This window comes from Fusarium subglutinans, assembly GCF_013396075.1.
Source record: "Fusarium subglutinans strain NRRL 66333 chromosome Unknown NRRL66333_c0000018, whole genome shotgun sequence".
Classification (NCBI taxonomy): domain Eukaryota; kingdom Fungi; phylum Ascomycota; class Sordariomycetes; order Hypocreales; family Nectriaceae; genus Fusarium; species Fusarium subglutinans.
In genome coordinates, this window is record NW_023502081.1 from 231,402 (window position 1) to 251,262 (window position 19,861).

General features: G+C 48.4%; 10 protein-coding genes across 10 annotated transcripts; 3 read left to right on the top strand and 7 right to left on the bottom strand.

The window, feature by feature from the left end:
- Positions 1-551: 551 nt before the first annotated feature.
- FSUBG_2084 (arabinosidase) lies at positions 552-1,809 on the bottom strand (the record flags this gene model as incomplete). The annotated part of the gene is made up of 2 exons (XM_036679820.1): positions 552-1,263; positions 1,301-1,809. 2 exons carry the CDS (start codon positions 1,807-1,809, stop codon positions 552-554), a joined length of 1,221 nt encoding a protein of 406 aa, XP_036542360.1.
- Positions 1,810-3,130: 1,321 nt separating this feature from the next.
- On the top strand, positions 3,131-4,577 carry FSUBG_2085 (cellulosome enzyme; the record flags this gene model as incomplete). Its single annotated transcript, XM_036679821.1, has 2 exons — positions 3,131-3,576; positions 3,638-4,577. The coding sequence occupies 2 exons, from the start codon at positions 3,131-3,133 to the stop codon at positions 4,575-4,577; spliced, it is 1,386 nt and encodes a 461-aa protein (XP_036542361.1).
- Positions 4,578-6,441: 1,864 nt separating this feature from the next.
- Positions 6,442-6,889, top strand: FSUBG_2086 (uncharacterized protein; the record flags this gene model as incomplete). The annotated part of the gene is made up of 2 exons (XM_036679822.1): positions 6,442-6,739; positions 6,858-6,889. 2 exons carry the CDS (start codon positions 6,442-6,444, stop codon positions 6,887-6,889), a joined length of 330 nt encoding a protein of 109 aa, XP_036542362.1.
- A 499-nt stretch (positions 6,890-7,388) lies between these two features.
- FSUBG_2087 (kelch domain protein) lies at positions 7,389-8,426 on the bottom strand (the record flags this gene model as incomplete). The annotated part of the gene is made up of 1 exon (XM_036679823.1): positions 7,389-8,426. One exon carries the CDS (start codon positions 8,424-8,426, stop codon positions 7,389-7,391), a length of 1,038 nt encoding a protein of 345 aa, XP_036542363.1.
- A 1,083-nt stretch (positions 8,427-9,509) lies between these two features.
- Positions 9,510-10,561, bottom strand: FSUBG_2088 (short-chain dehydrogenase reductase SDR; the record flags this gene model as incomplete). The annotated part of the gene is made up of 3 exons (XM_036679824.1): positions 9,510-9,662; positions 9,715-10,067; positions 10,138-10,561. The coding sequence occupies 3 exons, from the start codon at positions 10,559-10,561 to the stop codon at positions 9,510-9,512; spliced, it is 930 nt and encodes a 309-aa protein (XP_036542364.1).
- A 569-nt stretch (positions 10,562-11,130) lies between these two features.
- On the bottom strand, positions 11,131-11,952 carry FSUBG_2089 (uncharacterized protein; the record flags this gene model as incomplete). The annotated part of the gene is made up of 2 exons (XM_036679825.1): positions 11,131-11,481; positions 11,533-11,952. The coding sequence occupies 2 exons, from the start codon at positions 11,950-11,952 to the stop codon at positions 11,131-11,133; spliced, it is 771 nt and encodes a 256-aa protein (XP_036542365.1).
- A 443-nt stretch (positions 11,953-12,395) lies between these two features.
- Positions 12,396-13,610, top strand: FSUBG_2090 (monooxygenase FAD-binding protein; the record flags this gene model as incomplete). Its single annotated transcript, XM_036679827.1, has 1 exon — positions 12,396-13,610. The coding sequence occupies one exon, from the start codon at positions 12,396-12,398 to the stop codon at positions 13,608-13,610; it is 1,215 nt and encodes a 404-aa protein (XP_036542366.1).
- Positions 13,611-15,152: 1,542 nt separating this feature from the next.
- On the bottom strand, positions 15,153-15,587 carry FSUBG_2091 (uncharacterized protein; the record flags this gene model as incomplete). Its single annotated transcript, XM_036679828.1, has 2 exons — positions 15,153-15,389; positions 15,447-15,587. 2 exons carry the CDS (start codon positions 15,585-15,587, stop codon positions 15,153-15,155), a joined length of 378 nt encoding a protein of 125 aa, XP_036542367.1.
- A 423-nt stretch (positions 15,588-16,010) lies between these two features.
- On the bottom strand, positions 16,011-17,345 carry FSUBG_2092 (kinase; the record flags this gene model as incomplete). Its single annotated transcript, XM_036679829.1, has 1 exon — positions 16,011-17,345. One exon carries the CDS (start codon positions 17,343-17,345, stop codon positions 16,011-16,013), a length of 1,335 nt encoding a protein of 444 aa, XP_036542368.1.
- Positions 17,346-18,676: 1,331 nt separating this feature from the next.
- On the bottom strand, positions 18,677-19,667 carry FSUBG_2093 (hydroxyquinol 1 2-dioxygenase; the record flags this gene model as incomplete). Its single annotated transcript, XM_036679830.1, has 3 exons — positions 18,677-19,119; positions 19,177-19,370; positions 19,423-19,667. The coding sequence occupies 3 exons, from the start codon at positions 19,665-19,667 to the stop codon at positions 18,677-18,679; spliced, it is 882 nt and encodes a 293-aa protein (XP_036542369.1).
- Positions 19,668-19,861: the final 194 nt, after the last annotated feature.

A 19,861-nucleotide genomic window follows, 5' to 3' on the forward strand; every position in this document is an offset into this window, starting at 1 on the left:
TCTGACTAAGATAACCTAATGTCTTTTGGTCCAGAGCTTAGGGTTATTTTGAGCTAATAGTTCCCACAGTCGGTGCTTATATCACGCGCCTCACACACGCTACGGCTTTTCCACCGATTCAGGCAAAAGCCACAAGCCAATTCCCTCCATGATCCATACCAATTCCAATAGCCCACATCTTTCCCTCCTCGTGATGCGGAGTTCGGAGGCCACGACACCTAGCTAGAGTCTGCAACCTAATGGACGTTGCGGACAAGTGTCCGATGTCACAGCACATAACCACCAATTGCTTCTCGAGCATCCGGCTAAACCCAAACCTGTGTCACTCCACTGTACTGCTCCATCTTGCGTGTCATTTCATGGCTTTTCGCTAACCCCAACGAGATATTACAAGGTTCTACCCCGCTTATGCTTGATCGGCACGTAGTGGTTGCCAAGAGATGGACCGTCTTATGCCAAGTTGGTAACCGGCACAGCTGAGATGAAACAGACTCCTGAAAAAGTTCTCGTTAATTGGAATGGCAAGTCAACATACAGAAGCAAGGTGCGGTCTACACTACCTCCACCTCAAAACGAGCCGTCTTGGTGATGTCTGCTACATTATACGAGACTAGCACCCTTTTTACTCCGGCAGTGTCTGATACAAAGCCGGATACAGCGTAGCCCCCATACCCGGGGTAAACCTCCTGATCCTCAACTCCATCTGAATACAATGCAGACACTCTAAGACCTGTCAGGTCCAGCTGCTCTCCCACGCCGTAGTTTCTCTTAGCCGGCGGCTGGATATAAATGCGCAGTAACATTGCGCCGCGTAAATTGGCGTGTTCAGCTGATGTGAGACCAAAGATACAGCCATGTCGCATCACCCCCTGAGCATACCTGTAGTTTGGTTTTTGGTCCCATTCGGTTGGCGTCCAGCTGCCCGAATTAAGATTCCTAGTCCAGTAAGGGTGTAGCTGCTCCTCCATATGCTTTCCTGCTGGTGCACCACTCCAAATCTGATCGCAGAAAAGATAGTACCCGGGAGCCCGTCGATCACCTGGGTTGGCCTTGAAGGCGAGTGGCGCTTCTGCATAAGTTGTGCCCATGGTGTTGTAAGTAATGCCGCTGGCCACGAGTGTCCAGTCACTCTCGGCTGCCAGGATTGACGAGGCCTTTTCCTGGTACACGCCCTCCGAACCGCAATGCGCATAACTCTCTACGTCGACTCTGGTAGAGACTCGGTCACACACGAAGCGATGATAGCAGCCGTCCGACTCGCTCCTGATGATCAATGCGTCCAACTTTCCTGACTTCTCACGACCACTCATAACTTTTGCCGGCGTGAGTGAACGACACAAAGTTGCGGGTAGTAGCGTAGAGGGTTTGGTTTCGAGTCGACGGATGCCTTCGCCGAGGATCTGACATGTTGGTTGTGAAGTAAGTCCCGGGCTCATACAGAGACGAGGTCCAGTACACCACGTATGCTTCAATTTCAGGATCCCAGATGGCTTCAGGGGCGTAAGCCATGCCGGCCTCAGGAGGAGCGACAAGAACATGCCTCTGTTTAGACCAAGAGCTCATATCGTCTGACTCCCAAATCTCAATATATCGGCTTGCTCCACTCTGAGCCCAGTCCCAACCCTGCCAACCGTAATAGGCTCCATCAACGTTGAGGTCTGTGGCGACGAGATAGAACTTATCTCCTTCAGGAGAGCGTACTATGGACGGATCTCGCAGTCCGTGTATGCCGAATTGAGACGTAAGGACTGCTTCTCCGTCACTCACAGCTACCCAATTAAGCGGTTCGTTCCCAATGCTGGCCGCCATGAAGATCTGTTGGCCCTCCCGGCAGTTGGAACGAGCAAAATTGGCCATCCCATATCGCGATCATTGCGCCAAGCTCACCGAGGGACGGACTGCCAGTTCGAATTGCCGGCCGATCTTCTTGTCTTAGAAAGTGATGGAGGCAGAGAGGTTAACCAGTGGAGGTTCGGCGCTGACAGGGGGGCGTTTGACAATGCCTGGTGGTATGGTGCCCCTGGCCTTGTCTGAGACGATGTCCAGCGGATCTGTGGCCCATCTCCATCTGCCAATCTAAAGATGCAGGTAGAGTGACATGTCCACGTATGTCATGGGCATTGGGAATTACAATATTTGCGAGGACATTCTGGACTGATTTAAGTTGTGCAATGTGGCCGGAGTCTTGATCCATGGCAGACATGTATTAGGTGTGCGAGCAATGCAATACAATAAGTTTGGTCGACTGTAACTCGGAGAGGACTAAGATTGGCTTCTTTGTAGGCTAAAAGTGATGGTTTAGGCAGAGAGGAAAAGGCATATTTATCCTCTGAGGGTGCATAAACCCGCATGGGATGGTAGGGTTTCACACTGGTGGTGGGCAACTACAGACATAAAGATGATTAGAGCGCATCCAAGCCTAAGCCGTGATATTCCGGATCTACAGCATGGGAGCCGGTACTGATAAGTACAGTAGGTGTCACCTGGAGTATAATACAGTAGAGGGGCTTCTAAGTCCTGACACATCTCCAGACTAAAGGTGCGGGGTGGCTACTGTATCCGTGCCTATCTGCGCAATTCATCCTAAAGGCAATTCCGCGAATTGGAATTTAAGGATGAGATACGGAGTAGACAGCATTTCCTCCGACAAGCTGCATACCCAAGTCGGGCTAGGCCGAACCTATGCTAACTAACTAGATCAATCTGTTCTGTGCCGTTATATCCGGGAGATGCCGCCCCCTGTTGTTGTGGTCAAGGTGAACTGACAACTGATGATCAATCATAGGCCAGCCCATGTCAATCATTCCTCTATACTCGTCTTGATTGCGATATAATAGCCTTATAAAGGCTGGAGCGAAGCTGGTTGGTGGAATAAGAGAGGCCGGGGCTCCCAGTAGACCGTGATTTTGCTTTGAGGCAAACACGACGAGCTACTCTCATGATGGAGTTGATAGACACACACACACACACACACACACACACACATATATATATATATATAGGTATCTGTTTGTGATAAATTAGTAGGTAAGGGGCAGAATGCCAAGCCAACTTCCCCACTAACCAGTCATAACTAGCAGTCAATCTTGTACCAACTCTCGTTCATCTTGCTCTGAGCCCAACCTCAAACATGAAAGCATCTGTTAATGTTGTTTCCCTCATCGGCTTCCTGGGCTTGGTGAGTGGGCAACTTACCGTCAAGGTCGATGTGGGCGTCACGCACCAGCGCATCGACGGCTTCGGTATCTCCCAGGCGTTTGGCAGAGCCAAGGAGTTCCAGAACGCCAATACCCAGGCTCGCCAGCAAGCTCTTGACTATCTATTTAGCACCGAGAATGGTGCTGGGTTCAGCATCATCAGGAATAAGATTGGTTCGGGCTCAACTGGTTCAGGCAACATCGAGCCAAATAACCCTGGGTCTCCCTCCAGTCCGCCCAAGTACGTCTGGGACAACGACGACGCCGGCCAGGTATGGTTCACTAACCAGGCCGTCAAATACGGTGTCAAGACTATCTTCGCCGACGCTTGGGGTGCACCTGGCTTCATGAAGACCAGCGGGGATGACTCAAAACCTGGGTAATTTGATCGCCTGCTGAGCATGACATGGAAAGTAACAGCGGCTAATTGGTCGTATTAGATTCCTCTGCGGTTCTCCCGGGCACTCATGTAGTTCAGGAGACTGGCGTCAAGCTTATGCGAACTTCCTGGTTCAATACGTTCAGTTCTACAAGTCCTCGGGCCTCCAGATCAGCCACATCGGCTTTCTGAACGAGCCGGATTTCACGACCTCTTATAGTCAGATGCAAATCAGCTCCAATGCTGCGGAAGCCATCGACTTCATCCCAATGCTCCACAAAGCCATCCAGTCTGCAGGACTCGATGTACAAATCGTATGCTGCGATGCTACTGGGTGGAAGGTGCAGAGCAGCTACACCGATGCCCTCGTCAAGGCCGGATCAACCCAGAATCTTGGAGTCATCACCTCACACTCGTACAGCTCTGATGCCACGACTCCTCTGTCAATCACGTCTCTGCCAAAGTGGAACACGGAAGCGGGTGATGGTAGCGAGCCCTTTATCACGACCTGGTACAAGAGCGGTGCCAAGAACGAAGGCTTTTCGTGGGCGCAGAGGATCGCCGTCGCCATGGTGAACGCGGAGCTCTCTGCTTACCTCTACTGGGAGGGCTTTGAAGTCAAGCAGTCCCAAAGTGCCAGCCACTTGCTCGACGCGCTCGACGGTGTCAAGGTTACACCTTCTGGTATCTACTATGCATTCGCCATGTGGTCTCGCTACATTCGACCCGGCGCTGTGCGAGTTGCAGCATCTGGTTCTATATCCGACGTCATCGTGGGCGCTTTCCGCAACCCTGATAAGTCTCTTGTAGTTGTTATCACCAACTCGGGATCGAGCGGGCAGACCTCCAAGATTACCTTCCAGGGTTACCAACCAGTATCTGCCAAGGCCTATGTTACAAGCAACAGCATGTCTTTTGCCCCCACTGACGCTAAGATTGACAGCAACACTGTCTCTGTCTCTGTCCCCAGTAAGGGTGTCGTCACTGTGAAGCTCGTTTAGATGTAAGTAGGGTGATCCTGGGCTCTCGAAGGGATAGGGAGCCTCGTGATCATTAGGTGGACTTGGCATCCAGAATTCCAATACTTCATATTCTATATATCTACTTTTACAAGAGATTAGTCAAGAAACTTTATTCCAAACAAGCTGCATATGAAATGCATACACCTTAAGCAACAGGTGTAACGCTGTATCAAGCTTTCTTCTCAATCATTACACAATAAGCCTACGCACGAGCTCGGCGACGACTAGCCGTTCCATTACTTAGGTACTAAACGCCGTTTCTAGATAGTTCTTCATTATCAAGGTAAGAGTCTCCCCCCTATTGTTTGTCGAATCGCTACTCTCCTCAGCCTCTTCATGTTCAGCGTTTCAAATCTTTTGCTCATATGAAAAAGATCTGTTAGCCTAAGGAAGACGTCAAACACGGAGTTGTGGTATCCAGTGCCGTATCTTGATAACATGGATGAATACAATGTTTTGTTGTCCCCCATTACGCTACTGGATAGCCAGGCTTTTACCCGGCATGAGTGCTAGTGCCACGTCTTTCGGAATATTCGCCGAAGGTCTTTTAAAAAGAATCCCGTCCGAAAAACCTAAATAAAAGACAAAGACGGCGAAAGCTATCTGTGCTTATGTTATCAAAGGTATTGCGTGGCCACTCCGACTATTATCGCAGGGTGTATGAATACTTCCAGTCTTGACTTGGCAACTAAATACGTTGAACTGTCTGCCTGTCAGTAGCAAGCTCTTGTGTACAGTTCCTCAGACTCTGTGCAGCATAGACTTTCTTAATATAGCATTATTTAGCAATCTGGATAACACTATCAGGAGTCCTACCTGGCTCAAGAAACGGCAAAAGTGCAAGATTTCGTCAAATCAAGGCCGACTTGCACAGTTACATGCTCGGAGTCGATCAGTAAGCAAGAGCTAGATTATTATGCCCCGCCCCTGAATAGTAAGCGGCGACCAAAACATAAGCTTAAAGCCACGATCAAGCACTTACCCAGAAGAGGAAATTGTTCATCTTCCGGTCGACTACAAGCCTAGTGCTTTGCAGTACATCTTTCGGTATTGATATATCTTGAGTCGTGGAAATGACGCTGGAGGCCGTAAGCACCGTATCCAGAAACATGTACAACAAATACGTCCTTACTCTCTTATGATTGTTTAGATCAGTTCCCAGCCAAGTTTACCTGCTCATCAGTTACAAAAAGATAAATCTCACCTTCATATTCCGAGGTATCATTGTCATATCCAATCGGGATGTATATGTCGTATTCCCCAACAAAACTAAGAATATGGCCATGTCAGTAAGCGGGCTTAACAGGCACAGTAAGCCGATTGAAATACACCTGAGATTACCTTGGAACTTCAATAGCCAATCACTGATGTTAAATCCTCTTGTAATACCATGCTCTAAGTCATGGCTGATACAAGATTTCTGTTGACTTGCTGATAGTCCCTGGCAGAGCCAATCTTGGACCGAGTAATTGGGTGAGATGTTCCGGTAAAATGCTATCCACCCGATGGTGCAACATTGTCAGCATTTCTGTTTTATTGAGAAATTTGGGTAATTGCTTTTTGGAACTTTGGTCATGTCTCGGCGACTGAATAGGCTGATACCATGGTCTTATGTCGATGGTTCGCGTTTCTGTATGTCCAGCCGCAGGAGCTCTACTACATAAAGCGTCCCTTTGCCTGTCAGTCTTCCGATTCAGATTCCTCACTCTCTCAACAACTACCAAGCAAACTTTCATTAGGTCTTGTCACCTGAATTCCGTAAGTTCTTGACGAACCTAGCCTTTGGCGCGCCTTTCGACAAGATGCCGTATGCTAACAAGTCAATAGAACTACGATAGACACAATGCACGTCTCAAACGCCCTGCTTCTCCCTCTCGGCCTAGCCACCCTTTCCTCAGCTCTCCGAACAGGCTGCAGAGATGGTGAAGTTGCAGTAGGCACCTGGCAGACATGCACACTGGGCGACCCCAGAGGCGGCCCCAGCTGCGGTGACCTGCACGCGACCATCTACGCCAATGACTGCGGCATGATCTCTTACTCGCGCAACGAGGGAGATATTTGCGACGTTGATGGTGGCTGGCCTTCTGGTTATGGTCTTCGATGCGACAACAATAACCCATCGATCGCTTACACTACCGGAGGTAATTTCGGCAATTGTTATCGGAAGGGAACCAACTGTAGCCCTATCCCGTTCACCCATTATTATGCATCTTGGTGCTGCAGCAGGCTCTGAGTTATGCCAGGGCAGTTGTTCAATAGACACGGCTGAAGTCGACCTTGGGGAGGAATAGTACATTTCTGTAAAACATAAAAATCATGTACGCTCACAACTAGCTATTTTACATAAACTAACTTATGTACTCTCTGTTATGTCATCACTATTTGAAAATTCCCTGATCTTCAGATAGGATATTTCCGTTGGTCGTTTTGGACATTCGACTAAGGTAGCTTAGGCAATGGATCTTTGTAACATGATTATTTGAACCCGGTATTTATTGATCATGGCTTATGTCATTTCATCTAATGAAGGATCAAGGCCAGTTGGTTTTACCTATCCGAGTCCCAAATGATGCATGATGTGCTATACTAAAACCATCGAATTCACTTTAAGCAATATACAAAGGATAAGCTTACTTACCTGCATCGACAATTCTGCTCACGATTGTGGCTTACGTAAACATCCACGTACAATAAGCGTCACTCGGAACCCGAACGGACTAGAAGGATCAGTCAAGAGACATCAATCATTAAACGCTAGAAATACACATATAAAAAACAGAGAATGTCCGGCTATGGCCAGTAGACATCCAGGGTATCAACCGGAGAACCTCCCTCCGTAATGCCTCCACCTGGAAGGTAAATGCCACCATTAATCGCAACAGCCGCACCTCCATGTCTTGGCAGCTTCATCGTACCGAGCTCCTCCCACTTCCCGGTCTTTGTATCAAAGACCTCAATCTGGTCAAACATGCCCTCCGACTCGGGCGCTGTGTTTCCTTCGCCGCCTAAAACGTAGACTTTGGTGCCGATTGTGCCGGAAACGGCACCACCTCGCGGAGTAGGCATTCTGCCTTCGCTGGTTGTCCAGCCAGCTTCTAGATTTTCAAGATCGAGGATGAAAACCGTGTCTTTTACGTTGCGCTGGCCGCGGAGACGACCGCCGAGAACGTAGAATTTGGTTCCGACGATGGAGGCCGTTGCGTGATCACGGCCTTCGGGGAGCTTCTTTGCTGCTGAAGGAAGATCGATCCATTGTGACGTCTTGGTGTTGAAGGCAGAGACGAAATTGACGGTATCTTGTTCTCCGCCTGGTCCAATTGGCTCCAAGGTTCGCATACCTCCAGCCATGTAGATAATATTTCCATAAACACCGACCGCTGCACTTCCTCGTTCCTCACTCTCAGGGATCGGGTCGAGTTCCGTCCACTCGTCGACGTCGGGATTGTAGACCCATGAGTCTGAGAATGCTCGCCAAGCGCCTTTGTCGATATCTGAAAGTCCGCCGAGAAGGTAGATTTTGCCATTGACTGCCGCGACATTGGGATGATTAACTTTCACGGGCGCCTCAGTGACGTATCGACGCCATGAATTCGAGCGCGTGTTGAAGAATTGCATAAGGGCAGTCGTCTCAAAGCCATTGGCCGCGCGATTGGGAACGATTCCACCAATGATTGCAAGGGTCTTTTCCGAGAGTGCTACGACGCCATGTTCTTGCCGGGAAGCAATGGGGATAGAAGGTAAAGTCTTCCAGGTATTCGCTCCTTGGGGGACGGCACTGGCCAGTGCGCCCGATAACAACGAGAGGAGAGATATACGAGAGAAGATCATGGTGAGAGATGGGATGTTTAGCAAAGGAAACATAAAGTGGCCACCGAGATTCTTAAGTAGCAGCCAGACTTGGCAAGGTCGTCATGGAATTGTGGCTGGATGACCACTCTACCACTCTACGAGGGGGAGGGGGTTCTTGGCATCAGCATCTCTCACACAAAGATGAAGCACCAAGTGCCTTGGCTCTTGGACCTGGGGGGGAAAACAAGGTTTGGCACTAAGATAAGGTCCCCTGTCCAATGTACATATATGACTGCTAAATCCGAAAGCGCCGCGCGTTGCAAGGGCTACAACTTACAAGGGGGCTTGTTGGAATGAAATTAATTGGCGCCAAGCACTCGTCCCCATTATATTCTTGTTCTGAAGCACGTGTGCGCTTAACTCAATAATTATGGTTGTTGCGGTTTTTATCGTCATCGGCACGTGCAGGTCTTATTCGACATTCCACGACGTGAAGAATATTCTCTATTGAGATTAGACACATTGCAATTTTAACTGCTATCAAGACTAGCAATAGTTCTTATGGCATAATAAAAATAAATGCCAATTGGACATTGACAGTGGCTTGGCAGCCACCTTATGCCCTGCATCCCTGTATCCCTGTAACCATTTGCGTGTCCCCTCGAGCCCCAAAGGCTTGTGGAGATACGAGTATACAAGCCACAGCATGACCGCGTACATCCATCCCACCGTGATTATAAAGCGTAACTTGATCGTCTGATTTGCAAAAATGAATCTGACAAGACTGGGATTCGAACCCAGGCCCCTTTCGAGACTGCGAATCGTTACTAGTTCGAATTGAACCTGAACACAGCGCCTTAGACCGCTCGGCCATCTTGCCTTCCGATTGGATAGCAATTGAGTCTGCAAGTTGAGATTACGATGCTGAAGTGGGGGTCTCCAGAAAACGACTCGGCAGCTACCCTGAATCTGAAACTCAGAGACAAGTTTACGAGGAAAACGAAACATGTCACAGATGTTCCTGGCATATAACAGTCGACAGATATAAATATAAAATAAATAAAGTTGCTTTAGGTATTAAAGTTATTTATACTATATTGTGGGGTGGACTAATGCATTAAGTTAGAGATCCTTGTGCCTTTTAGGCAAGGGATAACCATTGTCCTCAAAGAGTTTGCTAGCAGATTGTAGCAATTCTGTCATTTCTTGTCCAAGCCACTGCTCAATAAGCTGGCTTCTGCTATCTTCCACTTCTACCAATTTCCGCCCAACAACCTACGCCAAAATTAGATCGCAGTGACGGGCGACTGGGGAAAACTGGGCTTACCATGTAACATTTTCCAGTCTCATTCTGTGCAGAGGCAAGGGCGATAGCCTGAGCGACATCTCCTGGGGTATTCGACCGGAGGCCCGAATCCTTCCATTTCTCGGCCAACTCTCTGAAGGTTGGTGTTGGCGTGAAGAACGGAGCAACAGCATTGACCGCAACACCAAGGCCTCGCACAACTTGCTGTGACGCTCGAAGTAGGCCCGTGAGTCCATGCTTCGACGTTATGTATGCGCCGACGCCAGTAGTTCCGAAGTATCCTGATGTTGAAGTAACGAGAACCACAGATCCTCTCAGACCACCATGAGAAGTTGGTTCATTGTGTTGCATGTAATGCAGTGCGAGCCGCAACGCTACAAGAGAGTAATCAGTCAGCCATAGAAAGATCAATCAAGAAAATCAACAGTGGAAAAGAACACTTACTGTTAATGGTTCCTTTGAGGTTAACATCAATCACGCGAAACCCTTCGGTTGATTCGCGTAATTCTCCCTGCTCGTCGACGGTTTCAATATCAAAAAGACTTTCACTCTCCATTATGCCCGCATTAGCTACAACAACGTCGACCTTGCCAAAATGCTGTATGCATTGGGAGAAAAGGGCTTTCATTTCATCCCAGAGGAGAATGTTGACACTGACGAATACCGCTGAGGCAGGATGCTTCAAGGATCGAATGACACATTCCGCCTCAGCACGAGTGTGTTCAAGATCGGCAATAACTGTATGCGCTCCATATGAGTTGAACAATCGCACAGTCTCGGCTCCTATACCGTTTGCGCCGCCTGTTATGATCACAGTCTTGCCAGCGAGGGTATTTAGTGTGTGCAGGTCGCGAGTGTTGTTAGCCATTGTTCACTTTCCCTACTAGGTTTGTTCTTGGGCTAGTAGTAAGATGATCTGGAAAGTATTCAATTTAAATTATAAACTACGTTGAAAGATGTCAGAGGAACATTCTTGGTTGTATGAAAAAACAAGTAGGAAACCGGCTTATCTCGGACTATTCTTCTCGGCATACTCCTGGTATGTACACGGCATATTCAGATCGGACAACTGGAGGTTCAAGGACAAGATTATAATTGAAAACCCCTAGCCGACCCGACGTCGGAGGGTGTCAGATGATCGGTGGTCATTGTTTTCAACGGCAAAACGCCGAGTTTACGGTCATGTTGGAAGAGCAACGTTGTCTCATACCTAGGGGTGCAAATGCGCACGCAGATATTTAGGGCCAAATTTGGCATTATAGCAGATATGATTAGTTATTTGCTAGAGCTATGGACGACGCCTGTCGTCTCAGTTCGGATGCATCATGATTTATAGCGGCACCAGAGGTTAAGCATTGTTGGTCACCGGAAACACCATTAAGCTATCGTTTGAAAAGCATCGAAAACAGATTAATTCGTGAAACTACATAAACACTACTATTCAAAGGTCTGAGTAGCAACCTTGTAAATAAAAGAGGCTACTTTGCCCGGGATACTGACAGTTGGAAAGTGTCCGGACTCGCAAGAAAACGTAATGACGTTTCGACCGCTCTTTTTAGAAATCATATCAATGACAGATCTCTGGACAACAGGCGGGACAGAAATGTCCTTCTCACAAACTATATATGCAACGGGAATATTCAAATATCCTCCGTTTTTGAGTGGCCCAGCAAAACTCAGTGCGGAATGTGCTGTCATTTGCTTTGCATATATCAACGCCTCGGCTTTCGGAAGGTCTGAGAAATTGACGATGGCGCAGCCTTCAGGATCGGATCTGAGGTAGTCTCCCTACTCAACCATTAGATATAAGCTTGAATTGTGAAGGCGTTGACCATTTACCTCGAGTTTCATAAAATGGGGCATGTTATCGCCCATCGTGGTCTTGACGGAGCCTCCGATTTCAGGTACAGGGGAGCTGATATAAACGAGATGGATTATACCTCCCGGCTTCCCAACAGCTTTTCTCTCTGTCTTGGAGACTCCAACCGTACTCTCTGTACCGCATATACCGCCATAAGACTGCATCACCAGGATGATCTCATGGCCCTCATCGGCTAGCTTCGTAGTGATTTTCCTGATATGCTGAGCATCCTCTTCCATGGAAGCAGCTGGCAGCGTGTCACGAAACCCCACAGACGGGAGATCAATGACAGTTGTCTTTAATGAATACTGTGCAAGGCTCTGAACAAGTCTGACGTATAGTGATGGTGGGGCAAAAGATGCTGGGACAATAACAATTTGTGGTGTGAGTTTCTGCATTGTGACTAAGGCTGATGATAGGTTTTCATGTCATTTCAAGCACTCATCCTGGATTATTACGTTATTTTAAAGTAAGGAAGTTCATCTTCAGAGCAGCTGAGTCAAACTTGGATAATATTTGCCGAGATAAAAAAAGGCCGAGGGTTGGAAGAAGTTAAGCCGAAAAGGCCGACATCATCGGATGCCGGGTTTTGTGTTCGCATCATGGGTATCACCGAAAGGTAAAAATTGGGTTAATTGTTGATCATTTTCGTTGGTGACATTTCGCGAAGGAGAGTCTCATGTGGTGTTCAAAATTGTATAGGTTGGCCGTATGTTCCGAATAGGACACCTAGCCAAGTCTATATAAGTTCTTTGATTTCGCTTCTACCGTATGAGATATCTCCCAAACCAACATTCCCAACAAGTCCTACTTCAAAAAGAATTATCATAATCTTCTCATCATGTCCAAGCACATCGCCATCGTTGGAGCAGGACCATCTGGTCTAAGCCTCGCGGCTCTCTTGCAACACCACTCGATCCCCTTTACGATTTTCGAGCGAGAAAAGTCTACTAGCTCTCGCTTCCAAGGCGGTTCCCTCGACCTCCATCCAGAGTCTGGTCAAGCAGCCTTGTTCGAAGCTGGTCTTGAGGAGCAGTTCAAAAAGTACGCACGCTATCACGACCAGGATTATCGTTTTGGTGATAAAAAGGCCGTTGCTTGGTTGTTCCACAAAGCAACTGCTGATGCAGAGGGACGTCCGGAGATTGACCGGGCAAAGCTTCGCAAGATTCTTATTGAGTCTCTCGACCCGGAGAATATCAAGTGGGATCATCGACTATCTGAGATTGTTCCGCAAGAGGATGGAAGAGTTGAGCTGGTTTTTGAGAACCAGCCTGAGCCTGTTGTAACTGACCTTCTTGTGGGGGCTGATGGAACCTGGTCTAAGGTTCGACCGCTTCTGACGAGCTGGACGCCCAAGTACACAGGGTTGACAGTCATCGATTGTCGTATATCCGATCTGGACAAGAGATTTCCCGAACTTGGAGGATTCATCGGTCGTGGCACCTCATTCTTCCTCTCCGAAGGCAGTGGCATTTTCATCCAGCGCAATGGAGATGACAGCGTGAGAGTCTACCCCTGTCTTCGAGTCGAAGAGAACTGGCATTCAAAGGATCCCTCATTCGACTGGAATGACGCGAAGAAAATGACCGACTATCTGATTGATAACTTCTTCTCCACCTGGGACCCGCGTCTCCAGGATGTCATCCGCAATGTCGACACAAACATGACTCCCCGCGCACAGTATCGCATGCCCTTGGGTCTACGCTACGATCATCACCCTGGCTTGAGTCTTATCGGAGATTCTCTTCATGTCATGTCGTGGTTTGCAGGAGAGGGTGCGAACCTGGCTATGCTAGACGCCCTGGATCTTTTCCATGAAATCAAGGCGCACCCAGATGATATGGATCTTGCTGTCCGTCGTTACGAGGAAAAGGTGGTAGCCACTGGGCGGGCGGATAATACGAACGAAATGTCGCAGGATTTGCTTGTCAAGGCTATGTCAGATGATGCCCCTCGGGCTTATGTTGAAGGGATGGCCAAGGCAATGGATGTTTGGTTCACTGACGGGAAGTTGCTGGACAAGATTGATCGAGAGACATTGTTCAATAACTAACAGCTAGGTGTATGAAAACATTTGTCGCATAAATCACCATCATGGATAAGGCTGAAGTGACCTGAAATAACTTTCATCGTACCTTAGTAGCTTAATCTTGAACTTCTGGCCAGCCAAGTCCAGTTCCTCGAAACTCGTCGTTATGCACATGGCCATGTCGCCGACTCTAAGTTCTGTCTGCTGATTAAGCTCTCAGCCACGAGCCTCACCGCCTCTGATATACGCTTTATGCTTGTAGAACGAGGGTGTAAGATAGAGATCCAATGTAATGAGATCGCCTAGGTACGAAATTGCTTCAATGCTCTCCTTCTTCCTTATCCTCTATCTGACAACTTGAGGAACCAGATTCCCCATTCTCTAGCATTGAAGAATGTGGGCTCCTTTCAATGATAAGAGAGATTTGTCTGTGTCTCGGAACAGGTAATTGAGAAGTTTCAGAAAGCTTGTTCCATGTATCAATCCCCATGGTCAAGGACGATTCGAACCACGCCGCTGAGGGAATCGGGTAGAATTATGCGGGGTTGGACATGGCCCGAGCCCTCTCTGTTAGGGATACGTGCCAGTAGAATGGAATTGCCCGTGGACGGCTCTTTTCCCTTTAAAGATAGTGTAGCGGTTCTGTTGACGTTTTCCACGGCAATTTCCACCAACTCTCCATGCCCTAATTGCATTTGGCAACTTCCTGATATGACGGTAGGAGCAGAAGAAGCAAGGACTTGATTGTCGAGACGTGGCAGTGTTAGTTGTTGATCGCTAGTTTCCGAGACCTTTGCAATATGATCCCCTGTGCCGGCACTTCCTCTAGTCTCTGCGCTGTCATCGCTTGTATTAATTAAGAATGAGTTAGATTAGTAGGAACTAGGGGGGATACTATTATGACTCCCCTTGTAGAAATGGCTGACTAGTTGGACTAAGACATCGTACGAGTAGTCTCCACTGCCAGGTATAAGTAGGTCAGGTACAGACAACATCCCAGCAGGCTGCGTATTACATGATGCTCTGGTATAAGACACGCAGTGAAGAGAACTCTCCTTTGCTTTCAGTTGATGAGGATTCTGACTCAGAAGATAATGATTCCGATAATAGCCATTAAGGCAGTAAGTGCCGCAAGGTCTCAAAATCCCCTTCACCTTCGATCCGCCTTGATATGCTTCGTGGAGGCGTCATAAGCTTTAGGCATCAATCAACCTTCGATCCGCAGTACCGTCGCTTGTTTTTGGGTCTCCCGCAAAAGACAATCGGCAACAGAGGCGAAGACGGCATCTACAGACAGGCCTTTCGTAAGGTCTAGAGGTAGAAAGAGCTTGCTGCTGAGTTATTAACTCATATTAGCCGCATCACTACGCTTCCGCCCGTCTTTAGCAAGGGCTTAGTAGTAAATACGCACTGCCAGGTGTTACATCATGTAGTAGCAATCCTACCTAACTATTATGGTGAGATAGCCGGTCATATCTGCAAAAACAACGCCTTGACGCAACGCTGGCATCTCCATAAGCCCGAATGCCGCACAGAACCGACAGGCCTGAGGCTTACGCAGTCCTACTACTTGGTTTTTTTTTTCGTCTCCGGCTTTGGCTGCGTGCCCAGCTTCTCCACGCTTCCACCATTGTTGTATGACTTTTTGAACGCATCGCGAACCTGGCCAGGCGTCACCGCCGGGTCAGACCACTCCAGAACGAGAACAGTGGCAACAGTGCTAGGTGCCTGCTTCCGAACCGAAGTAGACTTGGCTTGCTTGTTTGCCTGGATCTGGAGGTTGTGGCGCTTGTCGGATGTCAACTGTCAAAGTCCAGTCAGCGTTTAGTGTCTGGATGACTGGATGCTCATGAGATATACCCCTTGCTTATCGAGACGGTAATTCTGGCCGTTTTGTTCCTTCTGCGTGTAGAGGGTGATCTGCCCGTTTCGCGGAGGGAATCCTTCCAGCTTGTCATCCGGAATCTCGTCGAGGAAGCTCAAAAAGATCTTTTTGGACATGTTAATACGGTGGTTGATCTCCAGGTATACAAAGGTCTCTTGTTGTCGCCCGAATTATTCGGCTTCGCTACTTGATAGCGATAAGGACGAAAAACAGATGTAACGTCATTGCCAAGTTTGTCAGTGTCTGGATATATATAATCCCCTCACCTGTCCGAGCTCCAAAAAGTGGCCGCGTTATTGGTCATTATGCTGCTTGACCAGCAGCATGTTAGTTGCACAACAGGTACAATTACATAAGATGAAGCTTCACATACATAAGCCGGGCGACTGTAAGCCTCGATCCGGTAGAGATAGTCGTCTCTGGCTGGCCTCATTTTCAAGCCACAAGGGAGCTCCAAAAAGCCACCACGAAAAGAAGACGGTTGTGCAACATGAACGATTTGTAATTGTGAAATGCCTCAGATTGGAACAAGACAGATCTCAGGCACTCGCCCCAAAATTTTGCTTTAGCCAATACCGTGCGCTTGTCCATCTGTCCTCAAAGTTGGCCAAAGACCTAGATAGCCCTCGTTTGAGATCAATCCTCGCATCTGCTCCAAGACTCAGACTATACATGGGTCCCGCGATCTCAGCGTACTTGCGGCGCAGGAGGACCAAATCCCAATCTTTGCGGATCTCGACCATGGCTTCCTCTTCCTCAGGGGGGAGGGATCCGACTGGTGGAGGTTCTTGGACAGAAATTCCCTGAAGGAAATGTGGGACCCCGTCCTCTGTTTCCAAGGCTGGCGCGATGCTCACAGACTCCCAGTCGACGATGCCGACAAGTTTGTATGTCTCGGGATTTACAAGCACGTTCATCAAAGAAATGTCATCGTGCCATAGGACCTTGATGTCTTCCGGGTCGTCAGTCGCTGAGTAGATTCGAGGTACGACCTCGACAAGCCTATCGACCGTCTCGAGCACCTCGGCTCCATCGTCAGCAAGCATCTCGTCGGCTTCGCAGTAGTACTCGGTCCCAGGAGAGGGTGAGAGATGTTGAATGCGCCGGGCGAGCAGAGTGGCCTGGGACGTAGCGAGTTCCCGCGCTGTGGTGAAGGGCCCACGGTTAGGGCGAAGGAGGAGGCGTTTATCCCGAAAGAAGCGTGTAGAGACCATGCGCCCGATAACAAAGGTGCCATCAATGCCGGCATCGAGTCCTAGAGTGGGCATGTAGTCGACCTGGTTCCAGACATCCGCGTAGTAAATGCTACCCAGCATGGGAAATGGACGCTGCCTGAGTTCCTTGAGGGAGCGGGCCAGCTCGACTGTGAGATGCATCTTGGCCTGGAAGGGCATCGTGTCCCAGACTTGCTCGAGGCGGACGCCCCGAATCCTCTCCATGAGAATCCACTCGAAGGTGAGCTCATTTGAGGCGCTAGACGCGTAGGCAATGATCTCGGGTACCGGTATTGAAGAATTCCGCCGGATGTAGTCCATGGTGGCCACCTCGCTTTCCGTCTTGAAGAAGGGATCAACGGGAAGGGCGACGCGCATGAGGTACTCAGCAGTCGTGTGGTCGGAAGAGAGGCAATACAGGCGATGAAATGCGCCCTGGGCGAAGGGTGAGATGCAGGCATCAGAAAATAAATCTGCTGGGAGATGCTCAAGGGCGAGCTTGCGTGCGACTTGAATATCGGGTTCTCGCGGCCACACTGGTTCTAGGAACCCCGTCGTGTCGTTGTTTCTCCAACAAAGGTGATGGTCGGCGAGGGTGTTGACATGGTTGTAGCCGTGCGATACGCGACTTGGTTTGGAGTTTGCAGCTGTCTGGTCCATCTTTACTCGCCAAAGTAGAGAGTCCGGAGTACAAAAGGGGGGGAGTTGATTGACTTGAGATGGGGCAGATCAGAGGTTGAGAGGGTGAGCACGGTGACTGAGATTTTCCGCACTGTGCTAACTGATGAGTTGAGATATAGTACGTACTCGAGTTTGGCGGCCACGTCAGCCGAGCCGCACCAAAGAGATTTCGCTCGTGCTCAGGGAGCTGCTCAATAAGGAATCTGTAAGTGGATGCGGTGCTTTCAATATCAGGTCGGGACACCATTTCGCATCAGTTAATTTCAGTTTGAAACACTGGCGCACAACTGTTAATGAAATGCAAGTCAAGCATTGGGGAATGGCCCGAACCGGTTTTGTGTGAGGCTTAATGCTGACATGTGTGCCTCAGGACAAAAATACAGGGAGTTCATTGTGGCTATGTGGAATGGCTGGATCTCAGGGCAGAAAGACTGGTGGCCAGGAAAACAACACTTGCACGAAAGTATGCCTTAGGTAAACGGACATAAAGATTTAACTGTCTTGTCGAATTCTGACATGATCAATTTCCTCTTGATTTTGTCACACTACTCAGCTGTGTGGCTTATTTTCTTACTCCGCCGAAAGGCTTAGGCATCGATGCTGTTGTACGTCAATCTTCAATTTCCACAGCGAATTGGACCCTATGCAGCATGAACGCAGGGCATGCGTAGTTCTGCCATGTGTTCCGTGATGATTGGACGGAGCACAAAGTGTAATGATTCGCTTGGGTCCGCCAAATTTGGTGACGTGACTCCAGCAAGAAAGGTTTAATTGAGGTGACAGAGATCCTATAGCAGCGCGTCGTTTCATCATCGCCTTAGCATTCCTGCCTTGCGTGGCAAAGGTGAGACAAAGGGGCTGACTTGCAGATTGATCACCCAGCCTTTAGACCTTCTAAGAGATTCTGTAGCACAAGATTGATTAGACCAATGGCAATGGAATGCCCCGGCGGCTGCTACAGCCCCGAGGTAGGTGCGTGATGCAACATGTAAGTATCAGGTCTATTGACTTGATATAGAAAATACCATCTTGAGCAGCGCGCCACTGCTCTTTCTACAAGCTGACTTAGATCGTTTTTAACCAATCTTACCATATATTCCTAACAAAATATCAGAAAAGGTCAAGTATCGAGATGTCTTTCAAGTCAACAAAATGGGAAGTTTGTAAGAGGACGGGCTATATATCTCACCCTATAGTTAAGCTATTAATACGGGTTTCAGTAATTCCACGAAGAATTACATTCGTATAAACCTCTAAAACTGACTCAATTCCACTGCTTATAGAAAGATAAGGCCTTGATTAACGGCCGATTAATCTTTCTGTTGCTTGATTTTGAAATCCCAGTTGACTTCCCACTTCACATCGACATCGTTGCCTCCAGTCCTCTTCAGTGAGCCGCAGTTATAAGGTTTGAACTTCAACAGCAAATCTGACTTGACGGCATACACCGAGTCAGAGTCGAGATAAGTGTCGTCCTCAGGAAATACCTGTGTAATCAGACGGTTGTAAGAGTCCCTGGTCACCATGAAGTGGATGTGACCAGCCCTGTAGGGGTGGCGATCCATGAGCTTGAGAGTATCCCCAGCAGGGCCGTCGTACGGAACGGGATAAGGAACTGGCTTAATGCAGTAAAAAGCGTATTTGCCTTCTGCATCGGAGGTGAACATGCCGCGCATGTTTCCGGATGGCTGATTGGGATCCTGCTGATCATAAAGTCCATTGACTGCACACTCCCAGACGTTCAGAGAAGCACCTGCAATTTCTATTAGCACTCTTTATGACACGATAGTCAATAATCAATCAGGCATACCTTCTACAGGTTTATTAGTATCGGCATCCAAGATTCGGCCATGGAAGTAAGTCACTTCTCCGCCAAGGTATTTCTGGATAATGCTATCCCCATTGGCATATTGAGGAGGGTCAGCGACATAGAATGGGCCGAGAATGCAAGAGTTGGTTCCGTTATCTTGCTCGAGCATCTTCTGTGTTTGGGCATCAACCAGTCTGACATAACAGTTAGATACAAGTGGCAAAAAGCTAGAAGAGGAGAACAAACGCTTCCACGCCAAGACAGTCTGAGATCAATAAAGTCTCATTCCTTTCAGCGTTGCTCATCTGACCAGACCGATTCAACGCTTCAATGGCGAGGTAGAGCTCTTCTGTAGTGAGATTTACCTCGCGACAAAATGCATGGAGATATCGGATCAGCCCCGTCAGAATCTCCCGCGCTCTGGGTGAGCTGTTGGGCCCGAAGGAGGAGATGACAGAAGTTGTCAAAGGATCATCTTCAGCTGATAACATTTTAAGTAGCGTAGCTTCAGTGAGTGGGTGTTGGGTTTTTAAATAGATGAGATAAAGGCGTTGATGCTTGACTTGAGTAGAGATCATTGTTGCGGTAGGGTCTACTTACACTTTATACTTTGTGAGCACCCCGGATGTAGAATCTGGGGCGACATCATCTCTTTACCCCAGTTTCTCCACACTGACTGGAGATT